The 20,967-nt window shown below is 31.5% G+C and overlaps 1 protein-coding gene across 1 annotated transcript; it reads right to left on the reverse strand.

Moving 5' to 3' along the window:
• Window positions 1–818: 818 nt before the first annotated feature.
• LOC142621087 (agamous-like MADS-box protein MADS3) lies at window positions 819–19,345 on the reverse strand. Its single transcript, XM_075794401.1, has 8 exons — window positions 19,071–19,345; window positions 8,331–8,406; window positions 3,914–3,975; window positions 3,654–3,753; window positions 2,015–2,056; window positions 1,599–1,640; window positions 1,354–1,487; window positions 819–1,127 (listed from the first exon to the last, which is right to left on the reverse strand). Exons 1-8 carry the CDS (start codon window positions 19,250–19,252, stop codon window positions 1,040–1,042), a joined length of 726 nt encoding a protein of 241 aa, XP_075650516.1. The 5' UTR covers window positions 19,253–19,345; the 3' UTR covers window positions 819–1,039.
• Window positions 19,346–20,967: the final 1,622 nt, after the last annotated feature.

The raw sequence follows: 20,967 nt of genomic DNA on the forward strand, positions 1-20,967 counted from the left end.
TATATAGTAAATATACACAAAATAACAATATTTGCAAAAAATATATAATATATATCTTTCTTTTTTTGTGTGTGAATATATGTATAATATTTACCATGTATCTTTAACGTAAATTTACACAGCAAATATAAGCTAATCCTATAAAGCTCTCAGCAGAAACTGTTTCTGACTTCACGTACCAAGCAAAAGGAATAAGATTTTGAAAAGACCCTATATAATTCTGACTTGACGTACCAAACCAAAAGAGAAAGATTTTTTTTGGGAAAAAAAAAAAAAAAAAAACCTAATCCTGAAAGCTTATAGTCTACTCATATAAGCCTTGCCCAATCCCATGCTGTCACGGATTTTGCAGCTTTATAAAATAGTCTTTGTTTTTTAACAAGGTTTGAATCTGAAACTACAATACGCAGCATCTGCAGACTGCAGGTGGGAAACTAGTCAAACTAATACATCATTGCAACGTTTGGTGTTTCTTAAAGCAAGTTTGACATGAAAAAGTTATCAAGAGAGTTTGATTGCCAACATTTTACTTTGAATAAAAGTTCGCATTTTAACTGAATCATTAGACTAGTTTGCCTTTTTGTGTTCACAAAGAAAGGGAAAAACTCTCCAGTTGAAAAGCTTTTAAGTGCATATGCAAAAAAGTTCATCTTTAGATTTTATTTTTTCACTTTTTCCTTCTTGTTGACCCTTTAATTTTCATTCATCAAAGTTGGACAACAAGATGGAAAACTGAGAATGGTGTAATAAACTAATTAACCAAAAGGGAGACAGAGAGGTTAACTCTCTCTTCTCACATACGACTATTTATATATATTTATTATAAATGTAAAGCTCTTAAATCATCATTAGCAAATGCACACTTACAATCATATGTTGCATACTGTATCACAAATATTCATAGATATATGTACATGTTTATTCATTATTTACTAGTTCAAATGCATGGTTCCATAATTAATTATTAGTCACACAGCTGAATTGGAGAGACATCACGAGGCATCCTCTAATTCAGGTTGGAAAAGCTTGTGGGAATCCTTCAAAGAAGCCATCCCTGGTTACGGCTACTCCCACCTGCTAAGTTCCTTGTTGCCATTGCTTCTTCTGGGGGAAGAGGTTGGTTGTACCTGCATCAATGAACTCTCTCTATCAAAGGTATCTGACTTGCAAATTCTATAAATAGGTTTGGTTATAAAGCAAAACTGTTACAAAATGCTGATCTTTATTGAAGTTGTTTCGGGAAAATTTGGACTGAGGTCGTGGTACAGAAAGTGGTTTACTCCAACCAAGAAATAACCATGCTTTCAATTAAATATGAGAGAGAGAGAGAGAGAGAGAGAGAGAGATCAGTACCCCATCTGTAAGTTGGGTTCAGTGTCCTTGTGATTGTCTTGTGGAGTGTGCACCTTAAGCTGGTTATCACGTGCTACTGTGCTAGGATTTCCTGGCTCTTGAATAGCTTCAGTACGTTGACCATGTTCCTCAAGCTGAAAAATTGTTATTGGAGTACGCAAATAAGTACACAAATAAAAGGCTTATTACCAGAACATTCAAATCATTATGCACATATTGACACCGCCAGGAACTCAAGGTACAACCTTAGATTTGAGCTGTTTGTTTATTTCTCCTAGATCTTGCTCCTGCCAATGTATGCAAAAAGCATTGAGAATGACATATTAACACAAAAAATCCTACAAAAAAATTGGTTACACACATTCACATATCAAAGTATAGTTATGAAAAAACAGACAGCATACAGGTCTTTATCATGTCCCAAATTATTTGTCAAAATTTACCCAAAATGTGATTAGTGCAACCAAACCAAATCTGATTTTCACAAAGCACACAAATTTTATGTTCAGAACAGTAATCAACATGATTAAATATACCATTTTATATTAGCTTAAGTTTTGGGGGGATAAATGATATTTAATCTGAACGATCAACACTATGACCTTCCATACTAACAATGCATAAAAGCAAAGCAATGTGATCTTGGTTTTGAATGCCTTACCTTTTTGCGTAGTCCTTCTAATCGTTCTAACATCATCTCCGTCTGCATTTAAAGAAGAAAATGCATTTTTAATTACAACAACATTAATATCCACGCAAATCAATGAAGAGAGAGAGAGAAAAAAACAAGATACAATTAATATATCAGTTGTTTGGTGTATGGTATATTATATGGGTCTGGTTAATGTGTGTCCTAAAAGCACACATTAAGCTACTTATTTTTAAAAATATTTTTTCAATAATTAAAAAATTTGTCAATATTTTTTCAACTTTTAAGATAATTTTTTTCAAAAATAAAAATTATTATATACCCTTAAAATACACATTAACAAAATCCATATTATACATACAGGACAACGAGATTCACTACTTTAGTGCCAGCCTGCCAGGTCTGTAACTATCAGAAACACTGCTTTATAAGCTTCTTATCATTCTGCATATATACAATGGTTATTCTTTAAGGCAAATCAAATCACTTTCCCCTGTGGAATTCCTTGTGTAAAAGACTGCGTTGACTCTTGCAATGGTATCAATCTGTCACTTATATATGACTTCTATATATTCAATCAGATTTAAAATTACATCCTTCTCAAAAAAAAAAAAAAAAAAATTAAAATTACATTTCAGTTGAAATGTTATGATTATATACAGTAGCTAGGTATATTAAAATTGACTTTGGGCAACTTTTATTTGTTTCTGTTAAAAATATATATGATATTAAAAATGAAATAAAAGGAGAAGATGATAGCAAAAAGAATGCATGCAGTGAATTAATGTGTCCTAAACAACAATATTAATTTTTAGTCTTGAGTTTTGCTTGTTACAATGTATCTACATAAAGGTATATATAGAATACAATATCTTTAATATAATAACCCTAAGACCATTGTTTGTTACAATGTCCTAAATATGAATACAATACTAATATATATAAAAAAAACAAGATAACTCATAGTATTACAAAACCAAGTTAATCTATGGTATTACAAATCATGGTCCACAGTATCTATGTTTTAGCTTATAGTAATCTAACAGTTGATGATTGAGCATGATGATCTTAGAAAGTCTGTTTCACTTTTGAGATATTCTGTTTCTCTAATGAGGATATGATGGGAAAGAAAATAGCATTATTTTCATAAGTTTATAAAGGAATTGAATTGAACTAAATATTTATATCTCTTTCTTGTTCTCTCTTGTTTATAAGGAATTGAATGGAATGAAAAGTAATTTTTTCTGGGAATTAAATTGAAATGAATCTTTTTATTAAAAAAAGAAAATTACTATTATATTCTATAACAAGAATAGGGGCCTTTAAAATTCCATTAAACCATATTCTATTTCCTTTGATTTCTCTCAATTTTAAAGTGGTTAAAATATATTCGTTCCTATTAAACTCCCAAATTCTTTAATTTTTCATTCCTTTCTTGCCTATATATTCTTGTCTCTCAAACGAGTTGTAAATGCATCAAAGAGAATCATATCAATTTTTTTATTGGTAAGTTATACACATACCTAATGAGTTTTGAATTAACAAGGGAGTTCATGTGTGTAAGATTCCAATATAGCCAATAGCTAGTGATGTGTGCAATTGTGCATGTGAAAGTGTGAGATGGATACTCCAATATCATCCTGTTACATACCTTCCGCTGTCTTGCTTGTGAGAGAGTTCTATCGAGCTGTTTCTCAAGATGTTGCAACTCTTTCAGATTAAGTGATTCAAGATCTTCTCCAAGCATATGCCTTATTAACACATATACAAAGCTTATATTCATTTGTGTGTTCTGGAGATTGAATGTGTATATAATATATGCACACGCTCAAAAAAGCTACATCTCAATTGCATTCCTCATATGGTGAACAAGTGAGTAATGGATAGAAGTTCGGGTATGAATGAATTAACCTTTGTGAGCGCTGAAGAGATTCATAATTGGCGCGTAACCTTGAGACTTCTTGGTATAAGGTCTAAGTTGAACAACAAAAAGAGAAACAAGAACATTAAGAAAAGAAGTGACTTCTAGTAGAACTAATCATTACTAATCTGCATCATGCAGGGGTCAGTGATATTAGCTTACTTCCATAGCTCTCAAAAATAATAAATCATTGAAATTTGGAATTATATTATAGCTAGACACATAAATGTATCTGTGCTTTGAGCTTGGTAAGGGTTGTGATGTGAGAAGACATGTTAATTTTGCAGAGTTTCTGAAAAATACCAACAGATAAGAAAAGAATGAATTTGATTTGTCTGCCGCCCTGGGGAGAAGGGCTGAAATGGAATTTGGCTGTTGTGTAAAAGTGAAAGCTCTACCATCAACTGTTGTGATTTGAGGCTGGTAGAAGTGCGTTCACAAAAAAAAAGGGTAAAGCATTCATGTAAGACAACAATATTTAACGTGGTTGGCCAACTCCATTCAAATGTCATGGGCTATGCCAACTAAAATCTATCATCAACAATATGGATTACAACCACATTTAATCAAACCTCACAACACTAACAACTCACACAAACAGTACTCAAGTCTCATTAACATAAAAGAAAACTTCTCTCATCCACAAACTTACAACTCTAAAGCCTCAATACTCAAAAACTCACTTATAAAACAAACTTTCAACACATAACCACAGCCCCAGGTAGCTTTTAACCCCAAAAATCTACCCAATTAGTTTTCCAAGAAACCCACTCCTTGTTCTTCTAAGAGGCTTCTCATCTCCACATGTGGGAGGACCTTTAGGCAAAAGCCACCAAAACTTTTGCAACAATATTTATTTATAAGGTTTCAATTCTATTTCTTAATAGACAATGAATACTCAATTACTCCTTAAACAAGAAAACATTTTTCCTTTCATATCAGTAAGAATCTCTTACTTCCACACTAAGGAAAAATATTTCCTTCCAAGCCAAGAAAACTCAAACTAAATCTAATTAGAATCGAGACAATATTTGACAGCGGTTTGGTTTGGAGACATCCTTGAGTGAGAATAAAATATAGGTCTCATTGCCAATGCATTTCATTATCTAACAATATCATACTTTATCAACCAATATACAAGTAGTTCCCAAAAAAAAAAAAAAAAACACATAGAGACGTTAGGAATACAAAGTTTGAGTGAAAATCCTTCATGAAGGAAGAATGTAAAAATAGATAAATTAATATAACATATTTAGTCTTAAATTTGTAAATTTAAACTTGTAAATTAAGTGATATTCTTATATGTTATATTCTGACTTCAACTGAAATCCTCCTAAGGTGTTATTCTCCATGTGGTATTAGAGTAAATGGTGGTATGCCATAAGGTGGCAATCTTATCAAAGTTTTGCACAACGCAAGCCGACAAAGCATTTACAAATGATCTTTGGTTCCCATTGACAATGTACGTGAGCCTAAGGGGAACTGGTAATACTTATTTGCAGTCAAGAAAGAGAGATGTCTTAAAGCTTGACCCACACATGACAAGGAAATTGTTGGATACACATGGTTTTAAAAACCGGTATAGTTAAAGAATCGGTTTTGGTTCCGGTTCTTGGTTTTGACCGGTTAGAGATTTTTACTGGACCGAATTGATGTTCGGTTTCTGTTTAAACTAGCCGGTATGGTCCGGTTCTTAAAATCGTGGATATACATGTGTGCGTGGAAGGTTCATATAGAGAAAAAGTAAAGAGTTAAGAAATTATTCTAACAAAATTGGACCCAAATTCATAATCTTAAAATTTTAGATTAAAACTATATATGTTATATTAAGACCTCAATTAAAGTTTTTGTAAGGTGTTCTCTCCAACAAGAGAAATGATTCCTCTCTCTCTCTCCTTTGAAGTCATTAACAAGAAATTTTAAAATGGCCAAGTGCACATTTATTTATGTAATGATATTGAAAATGACCAAAAAAAAATTTCTCATGGATGGGGCATGGGAGTCTATAGAGAGCTAGTAGGACCAATTGAAATTTACTTAAGCGACTGCTGCCTCGACATTAGTCAACCTATCAAGATTTGCGGATCCAAATTTCTTTGTTTTGCATGCTGTTTTAAAATTGGTTGAACAAGTGGTTTTTGTAACCCTAATTGAAAAGGCTATATAAAGGCTCATTAAGCACAACTTTAAAAAAAAAGTTGTAGAGGCAGATACCTTAAGGTATTAAGAGAGAAAACCTGTTTTAAAATCGATTGAACAAGTGGTTCCACTAATTAAAAAGGCTATACAAAAACCGGTTTTTGTAACCCTAATTAAAAAGGCTATATAAAGGCTCATTAAGCACAACTTTTAAAAAAAGGGTTGTAGAGGCAGATACCTTAAGGTATTAAGAAAGAAGATCCTAACCTTCATCTATTGAACTTGTGAGTTCAGAAAGAGAAGAAAGATATTTTTTTGGGACATTTGTGTGCCAAGAGTTTTGTATCAAGCATCATCCGGCAATGTATTGAGGACTTCTGAGATGTTCCAAGTGAAGCTACTGTAAAGGTAACCTAGTACAATTAAGCTTTTGCTATGGTGTGTTAGACACGAATTGGATGAGTGTGCACCAAAGAGATTCACAAATTAGATGAGTCCAACTAGGATGGAGTTCTACTTGGATAGCGTTGGTAAGTTCTATTATACGTAGCAACTTTGGATTTAGGTATATTTCTTGTTCTTGTAACTTCCATTTTTTTCATAGTAAATTCTTTAAATTAATGGTGACCTTTAACCACCTATTGGGGTTTTTCCTGTCAAATTTTTTCCATTTATAACAATATCATTGTATCAAAAATTTGTTTTCCATTGCACTTAGTTTTTATGACATGGTTATGCCCAATATAAATTGAATTGGACCTTTTGCGTAATATGATTAATTAATCAACTTGATTAATTGATTCATTTTATTGGGGGTCAAAATTTCCCGCAACTATAGGTTTTAGAAAAATCTTTAAAACAAATAACAGGAATGAAGAAAAATATACACAAACACATAAAGGTTAAATATTAGCCTAAATCCATGGGCAATGAAGAGAAACTTTCATTAATGAATTTGGAGATCCAAATATGGTGGAGGCATTCTCACACAACCCAAATCCCAAATTCACCCAAATAGCTCACCCTCACTAATACTAAGATTAGTGTTGCATAGTTCCCCCAACGTAAACTCAGTTTAAAATTTTAAAAGTGGAGAAAAATGGGGAACTAATTTTATACCTTCAAAAGCCACATACAACACACTAACACCTCCCAAGATCCAAAAACCCTAAACCCTTAAGCCCCAAACCCTCAACCATAAACCCTTAAACCAATACCCTAATCCAAACTATCTATCAATTTGACTTATTCCACCTCCCCTTGTGTGGTTCCTTGGGAGCCCCAAAAGGATTTGCACATACAAAAAAAAAGAAAAAAGAAAAAAAAAAATCTCTACCTCACATTTTTGCAGTGCTTTCAAAGAGATTTCTCTCTAACTCAAAATTTTTAAAAAACTTTTTAATTTTTTTTTCCGCACATTGCAAAGAAATAAGTGAATAACCAAGCTACATAACAAGAGAGAAAGGATACTATCTAGCAAAGACAAATTCCAAACTGCAGCACCTTACAAAATGATCTCTTTTGCACTAATTGCGGCACAAAAAGAGAGCAAATAATGAATATAAATTGCTTGTTTTTTTTTTTTTTGTTCCATTTTATACTCCACAAATCACAATTTGTCATGTATTTTTTTTTTTTTTTTACTTTCTTTATAAATAATCAAATTTTCAAATAAAATTAAAAAATATCTTCTCTAAAACAAAACACACACAATGCATATACTATACTTAGTAGAACATAAAGTAATACACAAAAAACAAATAGAGAATTTCTATTCATAAATAACAAACTTCACACTGATTTGCAGCACCACAAGTCTCTCTACTAAGACAAATTAAAAGTTATTGTGAACGGAAGAAGTGTGGGGTTTAAAGTGAAAGTGTGATAGAATGAGCAAACCTCAAGATTGAAAAACCTAAAGGGCCCGTTTAGATTGAGGGGGTAGAAAGGAGAGTAGAGTAGAGTTAGCTGAAAATAAGCTAATTTTGAGCCAATTATGCTTTACTTTACTCTACTCCTCATCTCTTTCCCCTCAGCCCAAACGGATCATAAATTGAAACAATAGCAGTTTGTTTGAAAACGACACAAAATTCATGGGGTTTTTTTTTTTTTTTTTTTTTTTTTTTTTTGCATTTTGCATTTTGTCAAATAACAACATAAACATGCTAGAAACACATGCATGTGGGATTCATGAAGATACTCTTCAAAATGGAAATAGCATTCAACACGTCTAGATTGGAATTCAGATAGAGATTTTTCAAACAAAACCTGCGTTCCCTCCTCAGCCACATTGTTGGCTTGTGAGTAACAACATTGGCGGTAACGTTCAAGGATTTTTTCCACGCTGAAAACAAAGAAAAATGAGTCAAATACTTATATTACAGCTTCAAGAAGTAAAGAATTGATACTGATTAGACTGATAATCTTGTAAGCAGTAAACAGATTGTGAAACAAAAAGATTGGCCCAATGTGTTGATTTTCATATCTCTCAAATTGAACTTCTCTCGTTGTTGAATGAAAGATTTAGGGTTCAAACCCTACTTAAATACAAATTCTCTGTACCATTTTTTGTATTTTACTTTATGTTCCACAAATCACAACTTGCATGTATTTAATTTTTTTTTTTTCATTTTAAATTTGGGCTATTCTATAAAGAAATTCAAACAAATACATGATGAGTTGTGATTGGTGGAACATAAAGTGAAACATAAAAAGTGGTACAGAGGAATTGTATTCTCCCCACTTACACCAAAAATCAATTGGTTTCTTGGTTTAATGATAATAAGAAATTATCAAAAGCGGACTTTATAGGTTGAAACTATTTTTCAAAAAATAAATTATATCACAATATATTCTGTACATAAGAGTATGATTAATAAACAATTTGACTCATCATTTGCTTGTTTCTCAAAAAACTCCTCATTTGCTTTGCTGTATTCACCGACATTTAACAGTTTTCTTTTTGGGATATTCAAAGCCTTGGGGCTATATATGTTGGAGGAAAACTGAATAGTCATGTTGGAAAAGATAGTGGAGGCTTTGAAAGAGTTCAAAGAGGTCATATGGAGTAAATAATGAAACATGAAATACTATTCTCCTCTCTCTTTGTTTGGTGTTACAAATATTTAGTATTCTTAAAAGAAAATATAGTGAGTTAATCCTACATTGAAAAATGAGTGTGAGTTAAAAAGGTTTAAAATTTGTACTGTGTATTCAAAAGTTGGTATCTTTTGAATATACATCGTTGTAAGTTTATTTAAAAACCTTTTCCCCTCTGTGTGTGTGTGTATTACAAAAAACAGTGGGTTAATCCTATGTTGAAAAATGAGTGTGAGTTAAAGAGGTTTAAAGTCTATATCGTGTATCCAAGAATTAGGCTTTTTTGGATATACATCACTGTAAGTTTCTTTAAAAGCCTAAATGATGTGGGCGACTGATTAAGGAGACATAGTGCTAGAATAAGAAGGTTCAAGCAGCAATAATATATGAGAGAGAGAGAGAGGAGAGAGAGTAGCACACCTAGATGTACAAACAATGTTGCTTATGAAAATTACAAAGTGGCAAAGAGGGAAGTAAAAAGGTGGCTCAAGAGGCTAAATGTAAAGTTTATAATTAATTATATACCAAGTTGGGAAGGATGGAACGACAAAATAATATTTATAAACATGTTAAGATGAGAAAAATGAAAGCAAGAGACTTTATTGGTGTCTAGGGCATTAAAAATGAAGGGAAAAAAATTGTTAGTAAAAGAATAGCATAATAAAGAGAGATGGAAAAGTTAGTTTGATACTCTTTATTGGAAGCGATAAAAAAGATTCGAGTAAATTGAGTAACCCAATTGAGGATAGAAATCATAGGGTTTTTTTTTTGGGTAGAATTTGTACGACCGAGGTAAAGGACGTATTAAGGATGATAAAAATCAGAAAAGCTGTGGGACCAGATGAAATTATTGAAATCTAAAAGTGCTTTGATGACGTGGATGTATGTTGCTTAACAAATATTTTCAATAAATTATTCTTAAGTGTTAACATAGGTTATGACACAAAACAATAATATCAGAAAATTAATTTGGTTTTTTGCCAAAACTATCTACCATAAAAGTTATTTTCTTACTTAAAAGCCTAATAGAACAATATTGGGAAGCCTACAAAGATTTTTATATGATTTTTTATTGACCTAGGAAGCATATGATAAGAGTCCGTAGAGAGGCTAAGTGATGGGTTTTAGAAAAGAAAATATTTCTCTAAAGCTTATTGAGTTAATTAAGGATATGTATGATAGACTTGTAACTAGTGTGGAAAATAGTGGAGGCATCACAAATGAGTTTCCTATTACCATAGATTTCTATCTAGGATCAGTTGCACAAATGATAGATGAGCTCACTAAATTGATTCAAAAAGAAATCCCTTGGTGTATAATTTTTGCAGTCAATATAGTGTTTGTGAATGAAACTAGACATTAAGTTAATGTTAAGTTTGAATGTTTGCGAGAAACTTTAGAACCTAAAGCCTTCAATTAAGTAGGACTAAAACAAAGTACAAATTTGATTGTTAAAAGATATTAAACAATGAGGCTTTTGATATCTCGGATAAATAATTTATAAAAATTAAGAGATTGAAGAGAATGTCAATTGTGAATCATAAGATTAGAACATGATTGATAAAGTGGAGAAACTTATCAAGAATATTGTGCGTTTATAGAATATCTATTATGTTAAAAGAGAAAATTTTATAAAATTGCTGTAAGACTAGCTATACTTTATGGTATTAAATGTTCGATTATTAAGAGGCAACATATTTACAATATGAGAATAACTGAAATAAGAATGTTAAGATGAAAAGCTAAAATACATAGAAATATAGGATTCGAAATGAGAAAATTTGGTTAAAGATGAGGATAGCCCTTATCAATGAAAAGGTTAAGGAGAGTTGCTTTAAGATTGTTTGGTCATGTACAAATAAGAACGATTAATGAACTAATGAGAAAAAGTAACTTGATCCAAGTTGGAGGGAACGCCAAAAAAAAAAAAAGTAAAGGAAAACAGGAAAAATTCAACACTAATACTTAATTGTTGTTGTTAAAAATATTCAAACCAATTCAACGATTTTTCAACTTTTTTTTCAAGGGAGCGCCAAAATATTCAAAAATTACCAATTGCTATCTAAATATTAGTATGATTCACAATATACTAGATTTTTTAAAACTGAAATGACCCTCATCATATAGATTCCCACAAACAATGAAGAAGGTCAAAAGTAATCATTTAGATCTTTACGAAAATTGCTTGACAACGATTAACTAGTCAGATTAACAATTTCACCTATTTGATGTTTTTTAAGTTCCATAACTAACACAAAATTATGAGATTTTATCAGGCGGCCTATTAATCTTCTGAAACGATTCCCATAAAATCTCTCATGATGATTGTGAAATTTGTTCATTGAAAACTAAATTATGCTTTTAGAAAATTATGCAATTTATGTTGTCCTAGACTGCAATACCCTATATTTAGATCATAGCATCTTAACTTGGATAAGCTTACACATGAGAGAAATGTAGGAGCCTATACATGAGGAAGATTAGTGATTGATAAATCTCACAAATTTCCTAAACGATTAAGCTTATTTTGGGGCATCTTTTCCTTTAGTTAGTATGATTTTTGTCTTTAAACATGGGAATCTTGATAAATCATAAGTTAAAAAAGAGGCTGCAGCTCTTTTTTTTTTTTTTTTTTTGTGTGGAACTTTGAGTGGTTCCTTTGAAAATGAAGTTGAATAAGGCAACTAGATTCACTTTCCCCAGAGAACAACATGTTCTTTTGTTTTTGTGAAAAATCTGAAGCAATTGGTTTTTGGTTTTACAAAGTTCCTCACATGGTACCACATAAAACTTGTTCATTCACTCAACTCTTAGCTACCCTCCATATCTTAATGTTGAACTTAACATTATTATCTCGCCGACTTCCCTTACCTCTGATGTAAGGAATATGAGGTCACATCATGATAAGGAACTGAGGTTTACTAACTGCTTTTCAAAATTTTGCTCTTTTATAATTTTTGGTTTGATGCTCTACATATGAAAAACTCTTCTATTTGACTGGGTGATTGTTTCTGCATCTTAATTGTTGACATTGCACCTACAGGGACAAGGTCACAAGCCTCAACAAGCACTCATGAAGGCAGTCTGATCCTAGCTACAGAGAAATTCTAACTAGCTATAATTTAGAGGTTATTAAGTGTGCTTCATGAGCAACACATACAATACACAACAACATCCAAACCTTAACATTAAACTTTTAGGGTCAATTATAGATTCTCAACAAATTAATCAAGGCCAATCACATATATTCTCTTCTGTTATTTTATTTTGTATGAAAGTCATACTTGTTATTTCCTTAATTCACATATCGTTTTCTACTGCTTTTATCCTTCAACTTGAATCAACTCATTCTTTTTCACTTGTGCATTAATTGCTCTTCTTTAAACATAACTAAACCATCTCAAGCCACTCACTAGCACCTTTTCATCAATAAGGGGCACTCTCATCTTTAAGTGAATTTCTATATTTTGAACAATGTTTTTTTTGTTTATTTTCAACTATCCAAATATCATTCTCATTCTAATTGCACACATTTTAAGACCCCAACATTCAATATCATAGAACACAGTTGGTCTTATAGCAATCCTAATAAGTATTGTAAGATTACACAATACTTTTGATACACTTCTCCACTTCAGCCATCATACTCTTATCCTATAATAAACATCATCTTCAATATTTTCATCTTTATGAATTATTGATCCAAGATATTTAAAACTTTCGCTCTTAGACATTTTTTAACCATCAAATCTTACAGCCCCATTATCTCTATTTATACCTTTAATAAATTTACATTCTATATTCTTTGTTTAGGCCTACTTAATTGAATGCATTTAAATTCTTAAGCATCTCGCCAGTTGACATTAACTTCATGTCTACCTTCATCCACTAAATCTCTATCATATGACAAGTGCATACACCAATCACAAGTGTAAAGAGATATGCACTTATTGTTCATCCTTAATGTGAACATATAGTATTAGAAAACTCACTTATGATGCATCTACTTGTTGTCACATTAATTATTGTTATGTTTTACACATCCTTAATCAATTCAATATATTTTGTAAGAACTTCTTTCTTTCCAAAACCTACCACATAACCTTTCTAGAGACCTGGTCATATGTTTTCTCTAGATCGATTAAAACCATATAAAATCTTTACCAGCCTCTCTTTATTTTTCCATTAGGTGTCTAAGTAAGAAAAATATTTTCATGGTAGATTGCCTTGGCATAAACTAAATTGATTCTCTAATATTTTTGTTTCATGTCTTAATCTATGTTCAGTCGCTCTATCCCAAAAGTTCCATAGTGTGACTCATAAGTTTAATTTCATAGTAATTTGTATAGTTTCGAATAACTCACTTGTTCTTGTAAATAGGTGTTAGAATACTTCTCTTCCACTCATTAGGAATTTTATTAACCCTTAAGATCTTATTAAAAGGTTTGTCAACCAACATACAACCACATGACCTAAGTCCTCAATGTGTTCTATACGTTGGTCACCCAAATTCTTCAAATAAACCTACATTTTCTATCCTCAATTGGATTACTAAATTCACTCCAATATTTTTTATATCATTTCCATTAAAAATTTTATCAAAATAACTTTTCCATCTTTCTTTAATCTATTATTCTTCTACTAATTCTCTTTAATCTTCATCTTTAATGCACTTGACACAATTCAAGTCTCTTGTTTTATTTCCCTTATCTTAACAAGTTTATAAATATTCTTTTCTCCATCAGTCATCCCCAACTTGCTATATAATTAACCATAAGCCTTAAATTTAGCCTCTTGCACAATTGTTTTTGCTTTGCTCTTTGCCACTTCACAATTATCATAAGCAGTATTGTCTCTACATCTATTTAGGTTTCAATAGCTCTAACTCCTTAATCTAATTGCTGCTTGAACCTTCTTATTCTACTACCAAGTCTCCTTAATTGCACCAACATCCCTTAGATTATCCAAGTATGTCTTTAGCCACTCTTATAAATAAAATTTGACATTAAAATTTATCTTGGTTGTTGAAAATTCCGTAATTTGAGTAAGAGGGCAATCGTAATGAGGTTGTGCAAATGCGAATTAGTACAAAGAGAACAATTATACATTCAAAGACCTTATGTACCATCTTGACCTTGATATGAAGACCCGAATGGCATTTTTTTTTTAGATATGTACCGAACGACAATGTTGAAACACTTTGATGCTTGTTATAAATGGCTCATGTATATAAACATTCAAGCCTGGAGCAAAAGCCATGGTATAACGTTGTAATAAGTAATAACTTTCAATCCTTGAATGGCAAGTAAAACCACATGCAGTGTAGAAGGAATAAAAGTATGCAACAGTTATATCAAGTCATTCATGGCATTCTCAAAAAATTTAAAAAAAAAATCATTCATGGAATAACCCAACGAATGAATGACATGCGATCAAATTATATACTTTTTGGCATAGTTGGTCCCACTAGCTTCCCACAGAGTATTCAACAATTGGGTTAGTATATTATATATATAAGATGCAAAGAAGGGTGGTAGTTTTTTTTTTTTTTTGGGTTACATGAGTTACTTGGTAACATTATTACAAAAGATATTTTCTCAATGAGAGTAAGTGTGGTGCGTATGTGTGTGTATATATAATTAATTAATTAATTGCTAACTTACAAATTTATATGTAATATCGCTATTAGACTAAAGATTAAGCTGTTAGATTATAGATTAACTTATTTATAGTTTGATTTTTTTAAGGATAAAATTTGACTACAAATTTAGTTATAGTTTAAGACTATAACTCCTACTTAAAAATTTAATATGACTACATATTTTGAAAACCTAATCGTTGAATTGTATGTTTTTTATGTTATTAACACGTGTCAAATTATATGACAATCGGATGTTATTTACAATTTGATTCATAAACTTATTTTTTATGTATAATTTTAGACTACAAAAACTTGAAATTAAATATTTGATTGATGACATAATTATTGATCTTTAAGCATCTAGAAATTTTACAAATATGGAGGGTATAAGAAGAAAATGTAATCCAATGATGGATTTGTCAAAATTCATATCCAATAAAAAGATATTAAGTGAAGTGGAGTTGTAACCTTAACCTACAATTAAGTTTGTTGCTAAATGTTATCATATTTCTTGTTCACTTCTTTGTGGAATTACAAAAGTAGGACTAATTGTATGGCTATCAAAATGTGAAAAATTAGCTAAATTATGGAAGTAGTTTAAGATCTTCATTAGGAATGGTGTTGCTAATTGAGCATAAACAATTGTGCACCACCACTACTCCTAAACGATAATATGTGAGAGCTTGGAGTATGGTGAAATTTGGTATAGTTAGGAGTTCTAATTAGTCCATGATTTTTATTTTTCTTAAATTTGGTATAGTTAGGAGTTTTAATTAGTCATTGATTTTTATTTTTCTTAAAATATAATGTCATTTACACATATGTGATAGTTTTTGGATTCAATGCTTCGTGAGTTTTATTCTAATTTGCCTATAATGCTATGTCATGACTTTTTTTTTCTTTAATAATTTGATAATTATAGCAATGGAAGATTTGAGCATTAAACATCTTTATTGAAAAAACTAAAAATATCAATTGAGCTACAAGACTCTTGACCTATATATGTCTTGGCATTCTAGAGAGCAATATAGAGACAAGTGATGATGGATCATTAAGACTAACTTGTTTGATGAATTGTATATATAATAAATGAAATGAAGTATGTTGGAAACTTAGAGAGATAGTTATAACTTTTTGTTTTTCCATTTAGAATGTAGAGTTAACTAATCCTGGCATTTTTTGCTTTGATAAAGGGTATTAGCTCTCATGTCATATAAGTGTGTGTTTAAGCCACCTCGTTCTCGTAAAATTTAAACTAAAAGGTTTCCCAACTTAGTGGTGGCTTTAGGAATTTTATTTAGGGTGGTCTTTAAGAAATTTAAATTACCACAGTATTTTTCTTAGTATCATTTTTAAGGAAAAATGAAATTAGAAATTATTTCTATTTAATAGGTTGAACGAGCTACAAATTTTAATCTTTTGTTTTATAATAGGTTTTTTGTTAAATAATTTTTTCACTTCTTGTTGTTTGGTCTTGTACTGCTTTTGTTTGGGCTAATATTTATTGTTGTTATTTAAGCTTTGAAAAAAGGATTAAGAATCTTGTTTGGGGGCAGAATTAATTTTGAAGTAATATTACGTCCACAACATTTTTACAATTAATTTTATGCAAAAAACTATTATTGGTGGGTAAAAAAATAATATTAGTATTTGGTCCAAATTAGAATCAATAACAGCTTACCACATTAAATTTGTTATGAAATTATTGTAAAAATGTTGTGAATGTAGTAGTACTACTCTTATTTTTGTTGAACTCAAATTTTTGTAATTCTCAAGTCAGGGTGTTCCAAATTTTTATTAGGGAAGTCACAATAAGTTAATTTAGTATATAATATTTTTCTGGTAAGTGTATATATACATTTTTTTCAAGTCAGGGTGGTCTTGTGACCATCTTGGTTTGCATGTAGTGTTGCCACTGTCCTAACTTAGAGGTATTATGACACTAAATTTTTTTAGAGTCTTTGGGGATTCTTCATAATGGAAAGACACATTTGAAAAGGCACCATAAGTGTTTTATTACAAAGATAAGGGCACGAGTCTTCCTTCATCCTCCCAATAATGGGATGCTGAAAATGTGAAAGCTTCAAGTAGCAAAATTAATTGGATAGTACAAAATCTATCTTGCATTGCCATTTTGGGTAATGCAACCTTCTAGTGTATCCTAAAGCATTGGTAAACGTAGTAAAAAGGAAATCTATATATGTAATTGGAATATGTTTTTTAGTGTCTATTTTTTGTTTTGTCAAAACTAACCCTTACTAAGAGCATCAGTATTCAGTATTGATGGTGGTAAAATAGTTTTTTTAGCTATTTTACCACCTCAAACACCAAAAAGAGCCCAACATTAATAGTGCCAAAGCCAAATTTTTTTGGCAACTGTCCTCTACATATGACACAACCACCAAAACCAAATATATATTTTAAAATTCCTTATTTTTAGCACATGTTTCTACTATCATTGAGAGAGAACGAAGCTTTAGCTGACAATGGGGAGAGAGAGAGAGAGAGAGTAGAAGTGTCATAAGTAATAATCTCATTAATAGCCACTTCTGTTTGACAATGAAAGGTCAAAAGAAAGTGAATGAAGCATTTTTCCTGTACGATGTAGTTCTAGTAATAAGCTCTCATATGCTATAAATTGTAATAGACCTTTGAATTTATCAGTGTAATCATTCCTAATCCTTGTTCAATGTTCTCCATGTTTTGAGCGAATTAATTATTGAGTATTGCAACCACAAGAGTTAAATATATTGGCATTATAATTAAGACACAACAAAAAGCCATAACAATTTTACAACAGTCCCAAATTTAACATGCAAACTCACACATAGCCCCCCACAATCTTCAGTTTAAAATTTTGTGGCATACTAATTTGGAAATGTTACGAAATTGTTGTACCTTTTTGTTATGTACATAACATCATTCTAAAACACCATACAAAATCAAGACAATATCCAACCAAGAAATCTACAAGAGTCACACTGTGCGTAGGTCATTTAGCAGCTGTGTGCAGTTCAGGTGGAATATAAATTACTGATGATAAGACTACCACATCAAAATAGTGCCCTATATATGTTAACTAATTTTTATTTAACAAAAAATATAATTCACATTATGTTTTAGTTCATAATTAATAACTCATATTACAACATCTAAATTTCATGTAGCATGAAATACTGATACAGGGGAAGGATATTGTTTTTTTGTTTAAAATTTGTCACAATATGTGCGTCCAATATCTATACATGAACTTGCTTGAAAAGCAGTTCATCTGCCATTCTCTCAACGGGAAAGAATCAGCTCCAAATCATTCCTAGAGCTTAAACAAATGCATATACTCAAAACAAAGAAGATATTCTCAAATAATTTGTTTTGTTTTCATTATCATAAGGGCAAAAGGCACACACAGACACACAAACCAAAACAAATAAAGTAAAAGAAGAACCAGAACTAAAATAGAATGAAATAAAATGACATGGAAAGTTAGAAACTATATATTGCGTACTTAATTTAGCAAAACCGCCATGAATGAATTCGTAGTGAAAATCAGAAGCCATGCATACATGTCCATAGCTAGCATAAACACACAGTTTCTAGTACAAAGAAGAGAAGGGTGTTTCTTTTTCCTCTCCCTCCTTCTGGAACTCAAACATTTCTCTCTTTCAAGCTCAGATATATTGGCAAAGCACACAAAGATAAAAGAGAAACCCTAGATATTAAAACCCAAAAAAAAAAAAAAAAAAAAAAAAAAACCTAGACAATCAATAACCTGTCATTTCGATTTGACATGAACTAGTACTATACTTCAATCTGCACAAAGAAGGGAGATATAGATATATGGGAAAGACAACCGAATGGCATTAAACTATTGGCTATCTATTACCATCACTACCCCAAAACCCCTTTATCCTCTCTTTTTTTTTCCAAGTCAATACCCCAAAACCAGTTTCAAAATCCACGAGAATAAGATAAAGTTAATAACTTTTCAGCAAAAAGAAGCCGAAGATCAAAGCAAAAAAGTAAACAAAACCCTTGCTCTCTCGCTTTCTTATTCCTTATTGCCTTCTTTTGCCTAGATTTCTTTCACAATTTAGTAATAACAAATGTACTTAAGCGAAGTTAATAATTACTAGTCTGTGAAATTTACCAAAATAGTACACAGAAGAGAAATCAGCATAGTTAAGACTGTAAAGTGTTGTCAGGCAACGTCTCATCAAATAGATTATTAGCATACTGATTAGAGAGAGATAGAGAGAGAGAGACATTACTCAGTGCTGCCAAACTCGAAGAGCTTGCCATGGCTGGAGAAGATGATGAGGGCAACTTCAGCATCACATAGCACAGAGAGCTCGTAGGCTTTCTTGAGCAAACCATTCCTGCGCTTTGAGAAGGTAACTTGCCTGTTGATCTTGTTCTCTATTCTCTCCAATACCACTCTCCCCCTCCCCATCTCTCTCTTTCTCTTTCTCTTAGCTTCTTGCACCAATAAAAGCAAATATATTCTCTCTCTCTCTCTCTCTCTCTCTCTCTCTCTCTCTCAATAACCTGTCCTTTTCTATATACAAAAATTGTTGGTGTTTGATATTTCGTACATAAGCTATATTACTCTATAGTTGACTGTATTTATGTTCATGTAAATAATAGAACAATACATAGGTTAGCAAAACATAGAAAGTTAAAAAGAGAAGTACAAAAACAACAACAAATTTTGTTTTTCTTACCAAACCAAAAAAATCCCATTATAGTGAAAGTAAAATTTCTTTCAACCAATAAAAGAAGAAGAAGAAAGACAAGAAGGAGACGAAGAAAGCAGTAAAGCTCAAAAGAGCATTACGAAACAAATGGGAAATACCAAAATTACCAATTTGTATATCAGAAACAACAAAGGTGTGTATTCTTACTTGCCCAAAAAAGAAGGGTACTCTATTTTTTGTTTACAAAAAAAGATTCCTACTATTTATTTATTTATTTATTTTTTTTCCCTCTTAGAGGCAATATAGTAGAAAACCTCTCATCTCACACAACAGTGTTCCACTCTCTCTTTCTCTGTTGTCGCTTTCTTCTCATGGTAAGCTTTCCCTTTCAAAATGCTAAAGAGATTAGAAAGAGAGAGATGGGTTGTGGGGCCTAATGTCTTATTGGAGTGCTCTGTGAGTTAAATGAGGGAAGTGGCAGTGATACGTGTCGATCTTAGAACAGTGAGTTATGCATCTTTTGGAATCACAAAATTGAAAAACAATTTCTAAAGTCTCTGTTGCTCCCATTTGTACCACCAAACTTAGTGATAACTGGTAGCCTTCACTGTCACCTTAGGCTTTTTTCGTTTTTTGTGGACGAAGTTTACCTAGAGCCATAACTGGACCCCTATATAGAGGGGGCTACATATATGTGCATGGGGGTCCATGGAGACCCGTGAAGAGAGGAAAAAATAAAAATTTACCATGAATTTAGTGAGCTTGATCACGTGTCTGAACCTGACACGTTTGAATCACAGAAAGTCTCAGAAATTGGACAGTTGGGTGATTTATCTAAACTTTCAGCGACTTGTGTGTTGACACGTTTTCATGCTTATATCAAGCTCTGCTACACCGGATTACTCGTAACGGCCCGAAACCCACTTTTGCTTCCATGGCAGTAAAATTGGTTTCTGCTACATTCACAGTTGTCACTTCCCACTCGACAGATGTCCTACCATTTTTTTTTTTCTATTCATTTTTTTACAGATTGTGGTGTGGACAGTGGTGTGACTTTGTGTCGTATAGACTCATAGTATCATCTCTCTCCTCTGCTATTGTAAAGGGAATGACTTTAAACTAATTGATATTTGGTGTGTTTATTAACGAAGTTTATGTCAAGCTTAAGTCTCAATTTTAGGTTTATTTAATAAACGAGTCAAGGTGAAGTAATAAATTTGTTCATGAATATATGCCCTTGAACATCAAAACTGGATATAAAATAAATTGAGTTTAAACTTGCTTACGAGTTTGGTAATAAGATTGACATGAACTTGAAAATTAAACTCATATTTTACTAAAAATTTAAGGGTCCGTTTGGTAGAGGAGTTTGAGTAATATTGTTTGTAGTTTTATGAAATACATGTGGGTAAAAAAGTGTGTGAAAATGAGTGTAATGTTATTTAAAAACTGAAAATGTGTGTTTAAGATG

This window comes from Castanea sativa, chromosome 12 (genome assembly GCF_040712315.1).
Source record: "Castanea sativa cultivar Marrone di Chiusa Pesio chromosome 12, ASM4071231v1".
Lineage (NCBI taxonomy): Eukaryota > Viridiplantae > Streptophyta > Magnoliopsida > Fagales > Fagaceae > Castanea > Castanea sativa.

Coding starts and splice junctions, on each gene's coding strand:
- LOC142621087 (XM_075794401.1), bottom strand. CDS start 19,252: ATGGGGAGGGGGAGAGTGGTATTGGAGAGAATAGAGAACAAGATCAAC. Junction 8,407..19,070: donor TTCGAGTTTGGCAGCACTGA/GTAATGTCTCTC, acceptor CTTTGTTTTCAG/CGTGGAAAAAATCCTTGAAC. Junction 1,128..1,353: donor GAACCCAACTTACAGATGGG/GTACTGATCTCT, acceptor TCATTGATGCAG/GTACAACCAACCTCTTCCCC.